Here is a 22313-nt window from a genome sequence, read left to right as displayed (position 1 = left end):
CAAGATTATGCAGACTGGGACTATCCCACATGCATTAATTACATTTGTGGTGCAAAATCATGGTCCTTTGCCTCTCAGCTCAGTTACCCCTATGAAGATAAAAGCAATTGCCTATGCGCCCAGGGAAGCTGTGGGGAGAAAAATGAGGTAACTTTCACAAGGCATCCTAAAAATGTACAAAACAATTTGCTACTTAAAGTACAATTTTTAATTTGCATTACTAGCTTATTACTATTGCTTAAATATATGTAATACTGAGAGTTTTAGAAAATAATTTAAATATAAAATTGCCCCTAGGAAAAGAATCCATCATTAAATAGTGTCTCCTCAATTTGAACAAAATAAAATGACTTAACTCAGGGAACATTTTTAGTGAAGGCATTTTTTAAAAATTTCCTCAAACTTAAACAACCACGCAGAAATCAGATAAACATTTTTTAAAAAATTTAAGCAGCTTATAAAAGTTTGGAGGTCAGAATTTTGGGGAAATGATTAAAGTACCCTAAATGCAAGGTCAGTTTCTTTTCTTTCTTGGAGGAAAGCTTCTTGGAACATATATAAATATATATATATATATATATATATATATATTCGTTAAGAAACACAAATATTTGTCATCAGTGTTGTTTTCAGGAAGACGTTTTAATCTTACTACATTTCTGAGACTTTTTAATTTGGATCAGTAATATAGGTTTGATTAGGGTTCCCAGCCTGATTACAGGTCACCAGTCTATTCTGATTGAAACGTAGGTATGCACCATCTCAGTTATCTTAAGTTGCCCAAAGGCATTACTAAACGTTTTGCTTCATCCTGTTGTATCACTAAACATTAGATTTGATTAAGTTATGGTAAGATACTTATGTAAGACTAACCCAGAGATGCTCTCAACGAAAATGCAGTTGTGCCCCAATGTTCAAAATGAAATAATTCAGAAACGTCCCAACCTGTAGGGTAAGAAACGAATGGAATATCTGACGATACAATTTTGTCACAAATTCAGGGGCCTTTTAAAGTGCCCAGTAGTCGAGGTCTGGCTTTTCCTGAATTTCAGGAACAAAAGAAGCGTTCACAAGGAGAGAGGGATTTAACTGCTTGCTCTCCCCCTTTCCACCCCCCAGGTAAACCAAATCAAGGAAGATGAGCGCCGACAGGCACGCCTTGCTCCTTTTCTTTCCCTTCATGGTGAGCGTTTGGGGAAGGAAAGGCTGTGGTCATTCTTCGGTAAATCGGTGTCCTACGATTTAGAAAGGCCCAGACCAGGGTCCTCGCAGCAGGCGTGAAATCGACCCGTTCAAAGGCGATCGACCCCAGAAAGGAAAGCTTCTTCTCAAGCAGGGCGCGGGGGAAAGGAAACCGCACACACAAGTAGTACGATTTGTCCCTTATCAGCGTCTCAGGGGAAGGGTGGAGAAAAGGGAAACAGAAACGGACCAGTCGCCCAGGATCCCGCCCGAGCGGCTTTTAAACTGCGTTTCTACAACCTCTCGCACGGTGCAGCGGCTAATGGACCCCGCGCGAGGGCTCCTACCAATCACCGCCCGGCTTCCTCCCACCGCGGACCAATGGCGGCGCGCGTTCTTGGGGCATGGGCGAAACAGGCTGTTCTCTCCTTGCTTGTGTAGTGTGTGGGCTGGGGTTGGCGGAGGCTCCTATTTTGGCCGCACTTGGTCTGCACTTGTGCTTGGAGGGCTTTTGTGTCCGGCTTTTGCTTTGCTTTGTGTGTGCGAGTTTTTGCTTTGCTCCGCGGCATTCCTCCCGGGCGGGAGCCGTGAGGCTCGAAGGCGGCAGCGCGGTCCCCCCCCCCCCCGCCCCGGGCAAAGAGCGAGCGCGCCGGCGTGAGCTGCGGGTGTGAGGTCTGCGGGGAAGGGGATTCGCCGCGGAGATGCCGGAGTTCCTGGAAGACCCCTCGGTCCTGACGAAGGAGAAGTTGAAGAGTGAGTTGGTCGCCAACAATGTGACGCTCCCGATCGGGGAGCAGCGCAAAGACGTATACGTGCAGCTCTACCTGCAGCACCTCACGGCGCGCAACCGGCCGCCGCTTGCCGCCGGCGCCAACAGCAAGGGGCCCCCGGACTTCTCCAGCGACGAGGAGCGCGAGCCCACCCCGGTCCTCGGCTCCGGGGCCGCCGTCTCGGGCCGCAGCCGGGCCGCAGTCGGCAGGGTAAGGACGCCCGGCCGGGACCACAAAGGCGGGCGGTTGGCGGTTGTCGCCCCTACTCCCCCGCCCCGCGCGCGCTCGCAGCCCTTCCTCCGTGGCGCCCCCTCGGGCCTCCTCGGCAGCGGGTCTGCCCCCGCGCGGGACCGGGAGGCCGGCCTGTGGGTCTGCGGACGCAGGGTTGGGCTCCTTCGCCGCGGGCTTGCAGGCTCTGGAAAGGGAGGCCGCTGGAGGGGAGAGTCGCGAAGTTGGGGCCGCGGACTAGCGGTTGTGTGTCTGGAAGGTGTGAAGTTGGCGTTTGCTCTTCTGTGGCTCGCGGATAGCTCGGTGTCCCTTGACCGTCGGGAGTGGGTATTTCGACGGCGACCTCCGTGCCCGATTCGGAAAGCCTTTTGAGGAGGGTCAGCCTGAAACTGCAGTAGGTTACGTTTGAGCGTTTTCCCGCTTTATTAACTGAAATGACTAGTAATCGAGCCTCAGAGCGCTCCCTGGAGGGCAATTTGTGTCATACTAATTTCTAGCCAAAATTTGAAATAAAGAAGTTCCCGCCTTTTTATGGTTTTGCATATGGAGGGCTTTTTGAACCGTTTGTTTTTCTTGTTTAAGTTTTCCAGCAACAGGCCACCTTTTGGCGGGGCAGTGTTCTAATTTAAAGTGAGCCCTTAAAAATAACATCTTTAAGCGGTTACCCTATACGCTCAAATGTTTGGAAATTGTAGTTACTGAGGGCTTGGGTTTTTGGGTTTTTTTTTTTCCTTTTTGGTAAATTTTGCATAAGAAAAGGAAAGATTTCGGAACTCATTTCTTGACATTCTGACGTATCAATGATTGCAATTTGGAATATCTAATCCTAGTTAAATCTCAGATTGGTTCTACCAGATGCGTATTCTGTTTGAGAATAGTTTTTGTTCTGTGGGTTTTTATATGCTGTTTTGTTGGCGTGAACTGCCTACTCAGATTTCAAATCAGGACAGACTGTAGTTAAAACTAGTGATTGGGTGCAATATACGTTGCTTTGTAAGACTTTATATGGAGTTTAGAGTTGTTGAGTTTTGGTAACTCAAAAGTACTGCGTCTTTCAAAGTTGTGTTGTCAGTTTTTAAGAAATCTGTCTGATGTGTTTTTCTAGACTACCAGGTGGAAATGAAAGAAAGATGTAATGTAGATTTAACTGAAAATCTTAGCCTGAGCTTTAGAGAAATTCAGAATCTTAATGTCTTAAGTCAGTGCTTGGCAAATAGGAGTGTCAAATATTTGTGTGTTAAATACCAACTGCACTTTATTGCTTCTGATGTCTTTGTGGATTTGAAGAAAGCCAATTTACTTCTCCATAATGAAGAGAAGTTTAAGAGATTTCTTAAAGAGAAAGTAAAGCATCCGTTATCTGCTTTTTCCCAACCCCTATGGAAAAAATAAACTATTTTAGTAAAGATTTTTGGTGGGAATGAAATCTTTTCCATTTAAATCAGCACACTTAAAAAATAAGAGAGTCTTCTGTAGAACCCTATATTGTCTTCTGTGTAAATGTATTATTCTTGAGCCATGGAACTACTTGGTTGTGTTTATAATAGGATTGGTCATTCTTACTTATTTTTATGATTCGTTTTCAACAGAAACCTCCACCTTGGTTTTGATGTTTTTCCTTCAGGAAATTTTTTAAAGACTATGTCCCAACTAATATAACATTGTATGTTAACTATACTTCAATTTAAAAAAAGTATGTCAGAATCTACTCTGTGTTCTTGGAGGTGTAAAAATTTCAGTTCAGTTATCCAACATTTTTGAATTCTACCAAGTGCTGGTAACTACTGGAGATTGATTTCTGCAGACCCTGTCCAATACCATAATTATATAATTTGTTGGATTTTTTTGTATGTTAATTGATTGTGTTTATTACATATTTCATATCAAATTTCCCATGTTATCAAAGTTGGTCAGCACCATGCAAATAAGTTTGGGTGAAAGGAATTAATATTTTAAGAGAATCTACAATGTCCAGTGGCATGTTAAGCCCTTTATATCTCATTTAATGTTTTAATCATATTAAGAAAAACTATTTGATAGCCATAGATTCAAGTCTTACCTGCCTTGAATTTTTAAAACTCAAATGCCAGGCTCAATGGTGTCAACAATTTGAAAAAATTAATAGTGGTAGTTGGGCACGGTAGCATCATTTTCTGTTTTAAAGCACATTAAGTAAAAGTGACTTATAATTGAATTTAGGAATATGATAGACTTTGTCAGGCATAGGAAAAATAATCTTGAATTTACAGGAAAAGAGCCTTAGGGCATTTATAATAATTGATAAAATTATTCTCCATGGCACATTACTCTTATGTGTACAGTATTTTATATTGTGGCCATTGTTAGCACCATATGTAAAATAATGTCACATTTCTTAAAGAATATAATCTAGCAGAAAGTCAAATTATGTTTGAGAGTTGTAGATAAGGCAGATTTTTTTAAGTGGTATGTTTTTAGCATTTTAAAACAAACATTACTGTGGATTGGCCAAGGACAGAGCATATACCTTCTATTTAAACATGAGTTTATGAGGAGTATTTTTTTTTTTAAAGATTTATTTATTTATTTGAGAGAGCGAGAATTAGAGAGAGTACATGAGAGGGGGAGGATCAGAGGGAGAAGCAGGCTCCTCACTGAGCAGGGAGCCCGATGCGGGACTCGATCCCGGGACTCCAGGATCATGACCTGAGCCGAAGGCAGTTGCCTAACCAACTGAGCCACCCAGGCGCCCTATGAGGAGTATTTTTAATTAAAGGAGAAACTTTCCATTTAGCCATGGCCACGGTCTCTTAGATTCTTTTGGTGTGATATGACAAAAATACTTGCATGTTCAAAATTTGGTTTTGGTTTTCAGTTTTCTTGTTTCTAAGCTTTTATTTAATGCATCTTGATAACACCAGTGTTTTAGGTGTTGAAATTACCTAGATTGTTGACACAAAAATAAACAATCACAAAGTTGGCAATCTGCCTAATCATTCCAAGGTACAAAGCGCAGGTATAGCTATTTGGAATCCAATGGAGCATACCATTCTTGAATGGTCTGATCTAGTGGATCATGAATTTTTAACAGCAAATATTTAAAGGCATGGAACAGAACAGTAAAAAGTGTGTTAGCGATGGTGAGTTAATTAAATCATAAATTGACTGCCATACTCTACAGTAAGGTGTTAAGTGTAGAGACTTTTGAGTCAGAGTGTTCTACAGTAGGGATTAAAATTCCAAGCCTGCCGTTTATTCGGATGACTTTGAACAATGAACATTGTCTGTCAGATGCTCAGTTTTCATCTGGAAAATAAGAATAATCTAGTAACTACTTAATTGAGGATTATTAAAGGTTGCATTTGTTAAGGTGTCTAGTGCTCAGCAGTTGATACCTATTACAACATGTGATTTCTGAATTTTTGTTGTTGTTGTTTATTTAGCTCCAGAGCAATACAATGTTACCATAATATTTTTTTCAGAATTGGATGAGGTAAGTTTTGAAAGTGATACAGGCATAAAGTCTGTTCAAATGTTACTGTATTGCTGGAGTTAGCTGTGCAACTTTGGTCTTCAGTTTCCTCTCCTAAAATAGGGTTGTTAGTATCTCTCTCATAGGATTTTTAGGATTCTGTTAGGTTAATACATGTAGGAAGTTATCCAGAACACAACTTGATATATACTAAGTGCTCAGTAGAATCTATTTTATATTAATTATTGTTGTACTTCATCTTGCTACTAGTGGTGGAAATTTAAAAATAAGAGTAGCTGGGGCACCTGCCTGGCTCAGTCAGTAGAGCATGCAACTCAAATCTCAGGGTTGTGTTTAAGCCCTACGTTGGTCGTTGGTCGTGGAACCTACTTAAAGTTTTAAAAAGTAATAAAATAAATAATAGTAGCTTAGGTGATATTATCAAAGAACTGTTGGATTTTAAAGTTGAAAAAGACATTAGAGATCATCTGGTAGTTGGGAAGAAACTGGAGAGCGAACAGTGCCTGGCACGTAGTAGGTACCTGGTATTTTTTGACCGAATGAAACTAAGATCCTTTGATTTACTCAGAGGAATGAAACTCTGGATGCAGAAATCAGTACAAGTAATGGTTCCTTCTTCCTGATTGAAACTGCTGGCTTGATAATTACAGTTTGTATTCCTGTTAAATTTAATATTTCATAAAAATAGCATTACATTTCTGGAACTTTTCTCCCTGCAAATTAAAGATAAAAATCAGGTAACTTGTTATGAATTTCTGCTTTATTTGACTTAAGCTAGTTTATTGACCTCTTAAATTTCTCTGTACAGCTGTAATCTTTCATTAAGTTTTAAGAAAATATAAGACTATTGGGTTCCTCTTTGATTTGATAAGCCTTTGTTATTTCTTTTTTTAATATTATTATTTATTTATTTGAGAGAGAGAGCGGGGATGGGCAGAGGGAGAGCATCTGAAGCAGACAATCTACTGAATATGGAGCTGATGCTTGGCTCCATCCCATAACCCTTGAGATCATGACCTGAGCCGAAATCAAGAGTCAGACAGACGCTTAACCCACTGAGCCACCCAGGCACCCCAAGCCTTTTGTTATTTCTTAATAAGAAATGGGTTTTTAAAAATTAATGACTTATTTCTTCCTCCCTAGATGGCACTTTCATTCATTCACTCAACAAAACATCTGTCAGATACCTACTCTTGTGTCAGGCAGTCTTTTTTTAATTTTAGATGCTTGGGATACAATATGAATATGACAGTGCCTCTTCTTTCTGCTACTATCTTAAATGCTGCATCCAAAACACCTGAGATACACGTTAAAATACAGATTCTCAGGCCCAAGATTAGGACTCAGACTGGGGTAAGACTTTTTAAAATAGGGGTTAACTTTTCCAAAAGTTTTGAAGTTCTGATAACCAGACTTAGGGACGGTTGCTCAAGGAATTCACCATCTGGAAAAGAAAAAGTATGTTTACAAATAGGTGGAATGTGGTGAGTGCCAAAGAAAGAGATTTCTTGAAAACCTCAGGCTGTTGTAAGAAATTAAAATTGGATGTTTTCTTGATAATAAGATTTGAAAATTCTTAGGGTGGGAGGGATTATCTAGTAATCTGTAAGTACAGTAATCTGTACTTGATTGATTTTCTTTTATTTAAAGTATTTATGTTACACAGGGGAGTTTTTCTTCCCAGCCTTTTGGAAAATTCAGTTAGGTCATTAACACAGGATTTGGTCTATTTGATGAAAAAAGAAGTTTTTTCTCTAAAGAATTCAAGGCTATGCTATATAGAACTCTTAGACTCTTGGTAACTATTTTGACATTACTGTGTAAGTTGCTTAAAGATTTGAGCCTGATCCTTTTTCAGTGCAATATGTGTATTAAAGCCTTCTGAAAGTACCCTCACTAACTTCCATTTCCATTTTTTAGTTATATTAAAGATTTCTCTTGAATTGATGTCATTGTTCTTATTAGCAGTTATCTTTAAAAAACAATTTCTCGGGCGCCTGGGTGGCTCAGTTGGTTAAGCGACTGCCTTCGGCTCAGGTCATGATCCTGGAGTCCCTGGATCAAGTCTCGCCTCTGACTCTCCCTTCTCTCATGTGCTCTCTCTCTCATTCTCTCTGTCTCAAATAAATAAATAAATAAAATCTTAAAAAACAATTTCTCATAATCTTGCTTTATATAAAATATTTCAAATTTTTATTTGGCTAAAAAATAGAAATTCTAACACACGGCCAAATCATGTCTGATATTTCTTCCCCCCCCCCCCTCAGAATCATTGAAAGTAAGCAGTCCATACAATTATGGTTTTCACCATTTTGCATAAGATATTTCTAGGATTCAGTGTTGACTCACTTGCCTTAAATAGTAATTTGGGCCTAAATTGACTTTGATATTTGTGGCCATTATTTAAACAGCCATTTTTTTGTTCAGTTCTCTGATGCTTTCTGGGGTTACAGAGGCATTTTGTAAGGCTATCTGCCACATCCCTAGAAAGTACCCATACTTATGCTCTCTTCTCTTGCTTAGCCTTGGAAGTTTATATAGTTTAGATAGTTTTTCAAGTAAATACTGCCATTGCTTAAGTTATTTTTTAAAAAATTCCTTTGAAATTTCTCTCAAAGCTTGTTCCATGTTCTTTCACTTTTCCTAAGAAAATGGCCACATAGAACTAAGTGTGGTGACAAAGCTGTGTCAAGAGGTGATAGCCATAAAGTTTGACTTCTTTCATGGGTCAAAAACTGGCCACTAAAGTCACTGTATTCATTTGGGCTTCTTAAATTCTGATATGCTTGTTTAAGGAAGTCATTTTTAAATATAACTAATGTCTTTATGGTATAGTCTTAAACTTTCATAGAATAAACTTTTAAGGATTTTTAAAAGAGGTCAGTAGTAAATCGTATTGCTGAATGTCCGGGTGAAAATGTTTAATCCCCCTCTGTTTACTCTTGAATTTTTTATGCCATCACCTCTTCTTTAGATAGGTTAGCCAAAACTGACCATTTTAATGGTAATATCTTTAAAATATGAGTTACTTGTTATAATATCTTCAAATAATGAGTTGCTTTTAATTAAATTGCTAAGGCCTAATAAAGCTATAAATCAACGGAGGGTGAGTTTGCATGTTTATTGTATACAGTGTTATATAGTAGGTCAACATTTTTTAACTGGAAATAATAACTGGACTTTGTTAACAGAAAGCCACAAAGAAAACTGATAAACCCAGACTAGAAGATAAAGATGATCTAGATGTAACAGAGCTCACTAATGAAGATCTTCTGGATCAGCTTGTGAAATACGGAGTGAATCCTGGTCCTATTGTGGGTAAGTTGGTAAAATTTCCTTTTCTGTGAGTGCCCCACATTGTTTTCTTGTCTTGTCTAGCAGTTAGAGTTTGGGTTCTAAGGAACAGTGTATCATTAATTATTTATATGACCCGGACACAGTTTCCTTAACTATAAATGAGGAAAATGAGAGAAATGAATTTAGATAATCTCCAAGATTATCTCTGTTGTTGAAATTGTTTCATATGGTGCTCATGTCACAACTACCTGGTGAGACATAGGGATCTTACATGACAATTGAGGAAAATCTGAGGTGGCATAGTTGGCCAAATTCATTCAAGTCAGTAAATTGGTGACAGACTTATTAATATAACTCAAGTTAATCAGTTCATAGCACAGTACCCATTTTCAGTTATCAGTAACAGTACCGTTTTTAAAGTCTTGTTTTGATTGGAAATCAAGAATGATCCCTTAATAAACTAAAAGAAGAAAACTTGGTACTAAATACACTGGATTTCCATCATTTGGTTACTGTCGGTGATTTTTGCCTTAATTTTGGAGGGTCTTGACAAGTAACCTCAAGATGAGAAACGTCTGTTTTGGTCTTCTAAGTTATGTAAAATTTTGAACACTGGGCAAATCATAAGAGGCTTAACCATAGGAAACAAACTGAGGGTTGCTGGAAGACAGGGGGGTGGGGGGAATGGGGTAACTGGGTGAGGGGCATTAAGGAGGGCACGTAATATAATGAGCACTGGGTGTTAACACAACTGATGAATCACTGTTAACTCTGCCTCTGAAACTAATAATACACTATATGTTAATTGATTGAATTTAAATAAAATAAAATTTTAAAAAATTTGAACACTGGAGATTTGGGATTTTTTTTTTTCCTATAGGTGAAGTTGCAAACAAAAATTTAGAATGTTGTCTTTCATTTTATTTAGCACACTACTTCCAAATAGCTGGTAATAAGCCTATGAATATAATTACCAACACACATTTGATACCCTTTTTAATTTTTCATTTAAAATTCCAAAAGGGAGATGCTGTAAAAATGTATATTATATATCAATATATATCAAGTTACATGTTAGCATACCAGCAGTTCATTTTTTCCCAGCTTTTTTGAGGTATAATTGACAAGTTATATATATTTAGTGTGTATAACTTGATATTTTTGTATTATATATTGTGACGTGATCACCGTGATCAAGCCAATTAATATATCCATCACTTCACAGTTTTATTTTGTGTATGAATGTGTGATGAGAGAGCACTTAAGGTCTACTTTTGCAGATTTCAAGTATATTAACTATAGGCCATTATATATGTTAGATTTCTAGAACTTATTCATCTTACAGAAATTTTGTACCCTTTGAGCAACATCTTCCATTTCCCCCTCCCTAGCTGTTCATCTTACAACTATTTATATAACATTTTGAGATGTGTTGTTTCTAAAAAATGTATATTTATTATCATTTTATTCATCTTATAGAAACCAGGGAGATATACAGCTAGTCTAAAATAGAAAATAAAAGCTATTTTTGGTGGGTTTTTTGGGGTTTTGTTTTTTTTTTTAAAGATTTTATTTATTTATTTATTTGACAGAGAGAGACAGAGAGAGAGGGAACACAAGCAGGGGGAGTGGGAGAGGGAGAAGCAGGCTTCCCGGGGAGCAGGGAGCCAGACGTGGGGCTCGATCCCAGGACCCTGGGATCATGACCCGAGCCGAAGGCAGACGCTTAACGACTGAGCCACCCAGGCGCCCCTTGGTTTTGTTTTTTTTTTAAGAATTTATTTATTTGTTTGACACAGAGAGAGCGAGTGACAGAGGGAACACAAGCAGGGGGAGTGGGAGAGGAAGAAGCAGGCCTCCCGCCGATATGGGGCTCAATCCCAGGACCCTGGGATCATGACCTGAGCCGAAGGCAGATACTTAACCAGCTGAGCCACCCAGCCACCCCGAAAATAAAAGCTACTTTTGGCTTTAAATTGTCATTCATGCTGAAATGTGTTAAAAATGTGTTTATAATCCATTTTACTTTGTTATCTAATTGGTATGTAATTTCTGCTTGTGGCACACATTTTCCATAAAAGGTCATTTTAATCACAAAGTAGTTTTATCTAAATGTGATTTAACACCTTAAATTTATACAGATTTTCTTTTTTAAGATTGTATTTATTTATTTGAGAGAGAGCACGACCGGGTATTACAGGGAGAGGGAGAAGCAGGCTCTCCACTGAGCAGGGAGCCTGATGTGGGGCTCAACCCCAGGACCCCAGGATCATGACCCAAGCCAGAGGCAGACACCTAACCCACTGAGCCACCCAGGTGCCCCCAAAATTTATACAATGTTATATGAAAATCAACTGAAAAAATGATTTATATGACTTTCCTTTTCCCATAACTGAGTGGCTCTTTTTAGGCATATTAAACTCTGAGAGTTGTGGGGTTTTAATCATAGTATTCAGAGGAATACAGTCTGTTTATAAAAATTGATTTTTTTCTACAAGGGAAATACTATTACATAGTACTAGGAAAAAATATACAAAGTCCAAGACTTTTCAGTCAAAAATACTTGGTCATACATGGCTCTTTAGTAGCTGATCTGTAGTAAGATTTATATCAATCTATGTATTCCATGTTACTAAAAGAAACATTGTTGTAATCATGTATTTAAATCTCAGAAAAACACCTGTTTTAGAAAAGAATCTTTTATATAGTTTTTAAAGCACTTAAATGTAGAAGAGGAAAGAGTAACATTTTAATGTTGCTAAAGACAATGAGCAGGATCTTAAATAAGACAATACAAATGCTAAAGCAAGTTCTGCCTTAATACAGGAACAACCAGGAAGCTGTATGAGAAAAAACTGTTGAAACTGAGGGAACAGGGAACAGAGTCAAGATCATCTACTCCTCTGCCAACAATTTCTTCATCAGCAGAAAATACAAGACAGAATGGAAGTAATGACTCTGACAGATACAGTGACAACGAAGAAGGTAAAATTTTAAATGATGTTAGTCAAATATATGTAATTTTTTTTCAGACTCATAAGATACAGTAACCATGAAGAAGATAAAATTTTAAGTATTATCAAGTTATATGTAATTTTTGTTCATATCATCAGTAATCCAAGTAATTTGATTTAAATACCTTTTCTTGAGAATTCTAAGAAACAGAAATGTACAAATGTCTGATTTTTTTTGTCACCTAAAATCGCCAGGTACCTTTATCTTTTTTGCTTCAAATTTCATTTTTCTAAAAGAATAAAGTATTAAAAATAAACATGAAGTTTCCCCACTTACCCTTTCCACGTATTATTAACACAGAAGCAACCAGCATCATTAATTTGGTGCTGATCTTTCCAATCCTTTTTAAATACTTTTTTTTTTTTTTTTTGTGGGCTTGAATTCATGACCCTGAGATCCAACACCTGAGCTGAGATAAAGAGTCGGACACTTAACTGACTGAGCCACCCAGGCGCCTCTAAATACTTTTTCATATGCATCTAAAACATAACATTATTTTGAACTTTAAAAAAACTGTATAAATATCATGCCAAATCTTATCACTTGCTTTTCCTTATTCTGTTATCCTTTTGAGACCTTATCCTACTGATAGATTACATGTGTCCAGTTTATTATAATTAATATGTAGTGGTAGTATTTATAATATGGCATATATTCTCTGTTTTCTATTGCTATTTAAATTTATAGTTTTTGCTAGGTAATGTGATTTCAAGGCAGCTGTGAAGCAAATATTTTGACATATTTTTAGTAGACTATTTTAAGAAAATTTGACCATAATATTTAAGTAGTTTTTGAAACTAGTACATGAAATTAATGACCTTTCTATAATAAGAACAACTTGATATTTATAAAGTTTTAATTCATATGACTTGTTTGTCAGTTTCATGATTATTTAATTTGACCCAAATTGATTATATCTTCATAAGCACTGCCTGCCAGGGCACAGTGTGTCGAATTGGTTGTTCAGAATATGAAATATAGTCTTTTCCTTCAACAGCACTATGTTAGCAAGGAGGCAAAGAATAAAATCAACTTAAACACAAGTAATGCTTAAACTTCCTGCCTCTTTTGCCTCTACAGGAAAGAAGAAAGAACACAAGAAAGTGAAGTCCACTAGGGATTTTGTTCCTTTTTCTGAACTTCCAACTACTCCCTCTGGTGGATTTTTTCAGGGTATTTCTTTTCCTGAAATCTCCACCCGTCCTCCTTTGGGCAGGACTGAACTACAGGCAGCTAAGAAAGTTCATACTTCTAAGGGAGACCCACCTAGGGAACCTCTTATTGCCACAACCTTGCCTGGCAGGGAACAGTTGCAGAAGTTAGCCTCTGGAGGGAATTTGTTTACTTCCTCCAAGTCTAGCCATGATAGATGTGTAGAGAAAAGTTCTTCGGCATCTTCTCAGCATGAACTCGCTGCCATGTTGGTCTCTGCTGCAGCTTCTCCTTCACTGATTAAAGAAACCACCACTACTTGCTATAAAGATATAGTAGAAAATATTTATCGTGGAGAGAAAAGTGGAATTCAACCATTGTGTACTGAGAGGTCCCATGTTTCAGATCAGTCAGTTCTCTCCAGTGAAAGGAAAGCACTAGAAGAGTCTGAGAGATCACAAGTAATTTCTCCACCACTTGCTCAGGCAATCAGAGATTATGTCAATTCTTTGTTGGTCCAGGGTGGGGTAGGTAGTTTGCCTGGGACTTCAAACTCTACACCCCCACTGGATGTAGAAAACAGATGGAAGAGAATTGATCGATCTGATTATCAAGACACTGAATCCCTGTCTCCTCCACGAAAATTCCCTAGGCTCAGTGAAAAGTCAGTAGAGGAAAAGGATTCAGGTTCCTTTGTGACATTTCAAAATACACCTGGATCTGAACCGATGTCATCTTTTGCCAAAACTGTTGTCTCTCACTCACTCACTACCTTAGGCATAGAAATGTCTAGCCCATCACAACATGAGAAAATAGATGTCCCAGAACTATCTTTTCCCTTCCATGAATCTATTTTAAAGTTAATTGAAGAGGAGTGGCAGCAAATTGACAGGCAACTGCCTTCATTGGCATACAAGTATCCACTTTCCTCCAGAGAGGCAACGCAGATATTATCAGTTCCAAAAGTAGATGATGAAATACTGGAGTTTATTTCTGAAGCCACTCCACCAGTAGGTATTCAGGCAGCTTCCACGGAGTCCTGTGATAAACAGTTAGACTTAGTACTTTGTAGAACATACGAAGCTGCAGCATCATCATTGCAGATTGCAACTCATACTGCCTTTGTAGTTAGGGCTCTGCAGGCGGACATTAGTCAGGCTGCACAAATTCTTAGCTCAGATCCTAGTCATATGCACCAGGCACTTGGGATTCTGAGCAAAACGTACGATGCAGCCTCATTTCTTTGTGAAGCTGCATTTGATGAAGTAAAGATGGCTGCGCATAGCATGGGATCTTCCACTTTAGGTCGCCGCTATCTCTGGCTGAAGGATTGTAAAATTAATCCAGCTTCAAAGAATAAGCTGGTGGTTACTCCCTTTAAAGGTGGAACATTATTTGGAGGAGAAGTATACAAAGTAACTAAAAAGCGTGGAAATAAACGCTAATAAAGTTAAGAATAAAGATACCTATTTGATCTTTGATATGGGGAACTTAGCAGCTTCCCTAAGAATTTCAAGTGCTTTTATACCAAAATTTTCTTTGAAGATCTTTTTACTTAGTCTCCAGGTTGGACTATTTTCAAAGTCAAGCTTCTACCTATCAAATTACAATATGAAAGTATTTGCTTACATAGAACTACCTTTTTTTATTTTTTCAGTTGCACAGATAGAAAAAGCCTGATACAATTTAAAGATTTCTAGGTCACATTTTTGCCTCATATAGTTCGTTCTCTCCTATTAAGATTTTACAATTCTCCAAAACTAAGAAAATGCTAATAACTAGAATGTAAGTGGAGTCTTCACTGATTTAAGTATTACTAAATATCTTTTCACTTTCTGGAACTTGTCTACATTTTTTTTTCTTTTATTCTTTTGTTTGTTTTTTACTTCTGTATTCCTTCGTAATATTCTAGGTCAATGAAATTCAAAGTGCCAGTCTACAGACAGTTACTGATCCACGGATAATTATGCACCAGAATTTGGATCTAGAGACACTTTTTAGATCAATGATGGTGTTTATTTTTGTGGAAAATTTTATTGATAAAACAATGTGCCAGTTTACATTCTGATACAAGTGTCTAATTTCTTCAAGGACTGGTAGCAAACAGTTCATGGACCACACCTTACAAAATACTTCTCTAAACCATATAATTCTGGAATAGCACATTCCCATTATCACTGTAGTTTGTCAGATGAACTAGACACTGGAAAAGTGGGGCTTTTTTTTTTTTTAATACTTTGAAGTTATGTTGTGCTTCATGGATGATTAGGTTTAACCTAAATTCTAAAAAGCAAATTTATTAGTTTTTTAAAAATTCATAAGAAATCATACTATATTCCTTTGTATAAAGCAGTATATTATTCTGTGTTTTCATTTCTGTGATTGTAAGATGAGTCTAACTGTAGAGGCATTTAATAATCAAATTTCTTTGTATTTTTATGGAAAACAATAGTATTAAGTATCAGCAAAATACAGTCCCTTTGGTCCTCCAGGCCATTATTATATTCTTAGTATACATGTCCATCTTTGCAGCTTCCTGGGAGTAATTTTATTTGTTATTTGTCTTCTGGAATGTACATGTATACATGTACCTACTAAGTGCTATGTGACTTTTTAAAAATGTATTACTGTAGAATGCTTCTGCAAATTCAATAAAGTTGTAATTTGAACAGTTTTGTGTGGTCTCCAGAAACCTGTTGTATGTGTGTTTTATTCTTGGAGTTGCAACAAGTTAGGTATTTGTGCATGAACATCCCTTTTCCATTTCTTCAGTGAAACTTGCTTGAGATTCCAATGGTATAGTTGAAAATATTCTATTTATCGTTGTGTGGTTTTTCTTCTATTAAAGACCAGGTTTTTAGCTGTTGGAATTTAAATTTGAGAGGAATTAATCTATAACCAGATACTCCGTTTAATCAATTTCTGCTCAATTACTACTGGGTTCTTTACTTTGTGATTTCTCATTCTTAGATTTTGAGTTAATAAAACATAAGGTTTATAATGCTAAGGGTTGTCCCTTAATATGTAAATATATCAATATCCATCCATTAATAGACATTTGGGGAGGTGGGGGTGGGGTTGATACTTTAATCCTAAGTAAAATTGAACTATTTGAATTAACATGGTAAAAATCACTGTTTGGGGGAAAATTGCAAGTACACTCTGGACTGACTAGTACTAGACTAGATAGTTAGCAAAACCTAACTGTCCTGACTACTTTTTAGCACCAGTGCATCAAGTTCATGAAAAACTAAGCTTTTTAAGAATTGACTCCATTTCTATCTCTGGTAGGAAGGTAATCTAACTTAAATTTATGGTAATAAACAAGTTTTAGTAGTCACAACAGACATTAATTTTGCTATCCTATGGTTAATGGCCACAAAATGTGGGAGTTAACTAAAACTTTTATAAGTCTTTAAAAATCTAGCTCTTCAGGGATACCTGCCTGGCTGACAGTAGAGCATGTGACTCTTGGGGTCATGAGTTCAAGCCCCATGTTGGGTGTAGAGATTTAAAAAAACTGGCTCTTCAAATGGTGATAAAAATCAAGACCAGGAGAATGGAATATTGAAGACTATAAAAAGATATATTTGAGTTGTTTGGCATCATGGTGATATGCTAATTAATATATATGAACTAGCTTCTCTTTAAAGAAATGTTATTTTTATTATGGAGAGGAGGAACTCGAGAAGTGACCTGTGAGTGTTACTTTCTGTGAACAGGATTCTTCCTTAACTCCTCAGTTGTACCCAGGTTTTTTTATAATCACATTAAAACAGAAGTGAGAACTTTTATTTTATTTATTTATTTATTTTTTTCCAGAAGTGAGGACTTTTAAATTGTACTAAAGTAGTAACATCACTGCACTTACTTGTTATTAGAGGCTTGATACCATACAGGTGTTTTCAGTCTTAAAATTCATTATAGCTTTCTTCCATATTTCAAATTTTAATGACTACCTTTGTTTATATAGTAGTAATGCACTGTATGGACAAAAGAATATTAACAACTACGTGTTTTAATATCCTTTCCCCACATCCAAGTAGTTTTTTGTGAAAAGCCTCCATGGGCAGTTTGAATTCACTTTATGTTTTAGGCTATTAGTTCCAGAAAAAGGAAAGAATAAATAGGAAGAAGCAGTGATCAGATGAAGGAGTTGGGGAGATAAACAAAAATGGAATAAAATAAGAATGGGAAAGTAAAGTTTTTAAAGACAGAAATTGCAGTTGAACAGTCATGGTCTGTTGAGGTAATAACCAATAGGCAAACTTGTTTTACATAAGAATGTGCCTAAAACCAATTCCAGAGTAATGTTAGGATGACATTATAGTTTATTATGTATTTCAGAGAGTAATGTTTCTCCAATGTTATTTCCAGACTCTAAAATAGAGCTCAAGCTTGAGAAGAGAGAACCACTAAAGGGCAGAGCAAAGACTCCAGTAACACTCAAGCAAAGAAGAGTTGAACACAATCAGGTATCTTTAGTTTTATGATCACTGTGTTCAGGTGTAAGTAATCTGACAACACTAATTTGCTTGTGTCCTAGCCTTTGGTTAAATTCCAGTGTACTCAATGAAGTGTTCATTCCATTGTTCATTAAATGGCATTAGAAATCTAAACTTCATGTTTTTTGTCAGTAGTGTAGCCTGTGCTTACTGCAAAAGCAAGTGTTTAATAAATGTCTCATTTGTGTTTGATTCTGTGCAGAGCATGGTTCAAAGTCAGTCATACTGCCTTTTAAGGGAAATATTTTTAAAGATGGAAATAAATGCCTACCTAAGCATAATTTTTTTTAAAGGACGGGAAGGATTTTATACTTATTAACTTTGTCTAGATTTCTAACTTTGCTTTTACTTTTGCTTGTCTTCTGTGACTTTTCCCTCAACTCCGAAGCTAGTCTGTTCCTAAGACCACACTTTACTTACCTGAGGTGAAAATTTATCTTTTTTATTGTGGATGAGGCAGTATACAATTTTTCAAAAGGAAAATGTAGGAAACTAAGGGAGAACTAATAAGCACAGGTATAATAAATGAACTAATTTACAGAGAACAAATTATTGACTAATCTAGCATTGATTTGGCTGACCTTTACAAGATAGCTATCCCTGGAGTCATTTTCCTTACCCTTATTTTGTCTAGCTGGAAAGATTTGTCTACTTGGTTATTTATCTTTTCCATCTTCTCTTTGTCATTTTAAAGTCACACATCCTCAGAGAAGTTCTTGATTTCTTAAGCCATGTCTGCCTTGGTTTGATGTACTTGATAAGTTGAATTTCAGAATTATTTGTTAGAAATAAACTTGGTGATTATGGAGAATGTATAGAGCACTCAGTGAAAGATTTTGTTTAATATAGAACCAAATACTGGAATAAAGATATTATTGCCCTTTTATCTCTATTACTAGGGGAGAACTACAGGGTCATGCTGAAGAATAAGGAAATAATAGAGCAAGAGAAACTAGGAAAATCTGGTGAAGGACAATGAAATAGACAAGTAGAGAGAATTTTAGTCTACAGTATGACTGCAGGATGGTATAGTGCCATCAGGAATGCTGGACTGGTCAGATAATGGGTTAAGAGCCAGGATGAAGGATGGTATTAAATAAAGATGGTTTAATTGAGTTGGGGAATCCAAACTGAGGGACAGGGTAAATAGTAGATTTAGGAGATGACGATGGCCTTAGACAAAATTTAAAACATCAAGAAAATCGGAGGGAAGAGTTTAATGACCCTTTAGTCACAGAGCCTCACAAGTTTTAAACATTTTACTAGTTTTGTTTCATCTTCACCTCTACCCTCCAGCTTTTTAAATTCCTTTTGGTTTTGTTATTTTGCTTTTTGCTGGAATATTTTAAAGCGAATCTCTGACATCATTTCACACATTAAAGTGTCAGTATTTCAGTATATATCTCTAAAAGATAGGAGCTATTTCATATATACATACATAATAACAGTGCGACTATCACACCTAATAAAATTAATAATTCTTTCATGTCTAATCTGTTTAAATTTCTCCAGTTTCAGAAATACCTCTTTTATGATGAAATTACTCAAATCAGGATCCAAACAAGCTACACATACCGTTTGGTATTTTTTTGTTTTGTTTTTATCTCATAAGCCTATAGCTATCTCCACTGTAAGTTTCCCCTCCATTAATTTGGTGAAGAAGCCAGGTCAGTGCTCTCCAGAATTTCCCAAACTCTGGATTTGGCACATTGCTTCCTCAAGTGTCATTTAATCTTATTCTGTAACTCTGTGCTTTCTGTAGACTGGAGTTAGACCTGTAGTAGAACTGGGTAGTAGACCTTTCTGTGATGATGGAAATGTTTTTTATATCTCCTGTCCATTGTGGTAGCCATTAGCCACATGTGGCTATTGAATACTTGGAATGTGGTTTGTGTGGTAGAGAAACTAAAATTTTAATGTTAAATTTAAATAGCCACATGTGGCTAATAGTTACCATATTGAACAGCATAGATTTAGAGGATTGGTTAGATTCAGGTTCAGTTTCTTTGACACGAATACTTCATAAATGGTGTTCTGGTTTTCATATTGCATCTCAGGAGGCAAATGATGCTAATTCCACATCACCCTTTTCATTTAATGGTTACGACTGCCATTTATGATTATTGCCTAGATCCACTATTTTGTTTGTGGTTGTAAGGTAGTGATTTTTCTCATTCTCTTACTCCATTACATCTATAACCGGAATTCTTTTTAAATAACTTTTCCCTCATGATCTGCATAGTTATCTTCAAATAAAACTCACACAGGAGAGCCAGCATAATTTGCCAGCTTTCAAATTAAAGCCTAGTCGTTTTGAAAGGTGATCAATAAAATTTTTTTTAACTAGTAATGGTTTTTATACATTTCATTTATGATCAGTTACACTCATCATTCTTTTTCCTTGTTCAAATTGTGCCATCTTTAGCCATTGGGTTCCTGTGTCATTTTATTGACCCTGTTTGTCTTTGATAGTTTCTTGTTTTCTGCCACAGTAAGATGTCCCAGGCTCATGTATATTGCCTGCCTTTTACCAAATCAGCCATTTTTCTATAGAACCCTAATCCTTTCCATTGAAAATATTTGGGGTGTTAGGTTGTTCATTTCTGCTGGGTTGTCATTGCTTCTAGGCCTTTTTACTAGGTAGAGCTCGGAGTACTTATTTTTTAGAAAGAGAAAATAAATCATGAGTTCATCAAAATTATGAATGCAAACTATTCTAACTTCTGGGTGTTCTACCTATATCTATCTCTTTTATGCTGAGTATCTTGGTTCTTAAAATGTGACATGTAGTTATCACTATATAGATGTTTCTAAATAATGACAGTACTCCTGATCATAATGCTGCTAAATGGCAGTTTGGGGGGTTTTTTGCAGTTTTTCTTGTCTTTTGAGCATAAAATCAGAATACTGTGCATAAAATTACTTGAATGAATTTTTTTTCTTTCTGAACTATTTTTTAATTATTGAGAATATGTATATAGTTTTGTTTAGGCAAAATAAGATGGAGTCTGAAATCTGGCTTTTATCTTTGTTCCTTCCATTTATAGGTAACTGTTTCTATTAAGTTTGGGTTAATATTTTCTTTTTGAAAACAGTAAGTAAATACATAGATTTATACACTTATTTTTGCTCCCCTCCTTACATACAAGGCAGTGAACTTGCACATTTCTGTGTTTCTGGTAATCTAAACATGGAGGTCACTCTGTATCAGAATACAGTATAGCCATCTTCCTCATTGCTCTGTACCACTGAATGTCATTGCATTTTATGGATATACTGTATTTTATTCAGCCACTTTCCTTTGGTGGATATTTGGATTATTTTTAGTTATACTGTTTAGGTAATGCAAAGATGAGCTGATGAACAGCCTTTTACATGTATCATTTCATATTTTAGCCGATTTATCTTGGGGAAATCTAGAATTGAAATTACTGGGTAATTTTGCTAGATGTTATCAAATCCCCTGCATAAGAGCTGAAGCATTTTGCATTCCCACCAGCAATGTATGAGACACTGTTTTGAAAAAGTTAGTATGAGTTAACCAGATTACTAAATTGATAGTTCTTCGGAGTAAAGTGGCTTTTAATTATACTATTTCCTTTTATAACTTAGTTTTATGTAAACTTTTTGTTTAGAGCTTGTGTTTTTACTGAGAGATCTATAGCCTCCTTTAATAGCCCAGCTCCTGCATTCTCTTGTGCCTCAACTGCCTACTGTCTTTTTTGCCTGATAGCTTATTGAAAGGCAATGTGAGAAGGTTTCTGTTTCTTTCTCCTGTTGGCTTCCTGATAAATTAAGAGGAGTTGTTGCAGAACATCTTTGTTGAAAGTGGATGACGCTGCAATTAGTATTTGGACAGAGTATATAGCAATCACATTAACTACTAATTTTACATAGCAATGAATTTCTTTTCAATCAGTAATTTTCACTTGTTTATAGTGGACTCTGGTAGAAAAACTACAGAATATCTTTTCTGGTGTGTGAAGAGTTGTCAATTTTCTGTGAAGGTGATTAATTCTGAATTAGATAATAATAGTGAAAGAACTAATAAAACTAGTTGACAGTCCTCAACCAAAGAATTTAATAAACCTGGACAAAAGGAAGTATAAATGATTTATAGTGAAAACTTTCTTTCCCGCCCCTTCCCAGCTGTTCTCACAGGCAACCAGTGTGTTTCTTGTGTTTCCTTCCATAGAAAAAAATAAAAGAATCTTTAAATGGAACTTGACCTTAATGTCAACAATGACTAATAGAAATGTAAACATGTGTTTTTTTTTTTATTAACTATAATAGTTTCAGTAGATGTTGGTAAAATTTTTGATGAGATTATTTCAGTTCAAAATATAACATGGAAAATCCTGGAATTTGGTAGATAAGGAAGAGCGATATTTCCCCTCACCCCCACCTTCATGGACAAAGATAAAATATCTGGTCTTTATATTTTATCAGTTTTATTAGCCCTTTTAAGAAATATAGGGGTGCCTAGGTGGCTCAGGCGGTTAAGCATCTGCCTTCAGCCCAGGTCATGATCCCAGGGTCCTGGGATCAAGCCCCTCATTGGGCTCCCTGCTTAGTGGGGAGCCTGCTTCCCCCCTTCCTCTCCCTCTGCCACTCCCCCTACTTGTGCTCTATCTCTTGTTGTCGTTCTCTCAAATAAAATCTTAAAAAAAAAAAAAGATGTAGTGTTTTAGG

General features: G+C 36.6%; 1 protein-coding gene across 4 annotated transcripts in view; it reads left to right on the top strand.

Annotated features, from left to right (window-relative positions):
- Positions 1–1603: 1603 nt before the first annotated feature.
- TMPO (thymopoietin) overlaps positions 1604–22313 on the top strand; it is a 27548-nt gene continuing 6838 nt past the window's right edge. For 3 of the 4 annotated variants that reach the window (XM_034987784.1, XM_034987783.1, XM_034987782.1), the window contains exons 1-4: positions 1604–2162; positions 8844–8970; positions 11776–11934; positions 17494–17591. In XM_034987784.1, the coding sequence (XP_034843675.1) occupies positions 1884–2162; positions 8844–8970; positions 11776–11934; positions 17494–17591 (663 nt within the window). In that variant the 5' untranslated portion in view covers positions 1604–1883. Of the gene's footprint in view, positions 2163–8843; positions 8971–11775; positions 11935–13044; positions 15809–17493; positions 17592–22313 lie in introns of those variants that run through there. The other variant, XM_034987781.1, reaches the window with a different exon arrangement.

This window comes from Mirounga leonina, unplaced genomic scaffold (assembly GCF_011800145.1).
Source record: "Mirounga leonina isolate KUSES-001 unplaced genomic scaffold, KU_Mleo_1.0 Mir_418, whole genome shotgun sequence".
Taxonomy (NCBI): Eukaryota; Metazoa; Chordata; class Mammalia; order Carnivora; family Phocidae; genus Mirounga; species Mirounga leonina.
This window is presented reverse-complemented; position numbering and strand designations above follow the sequence as displayed.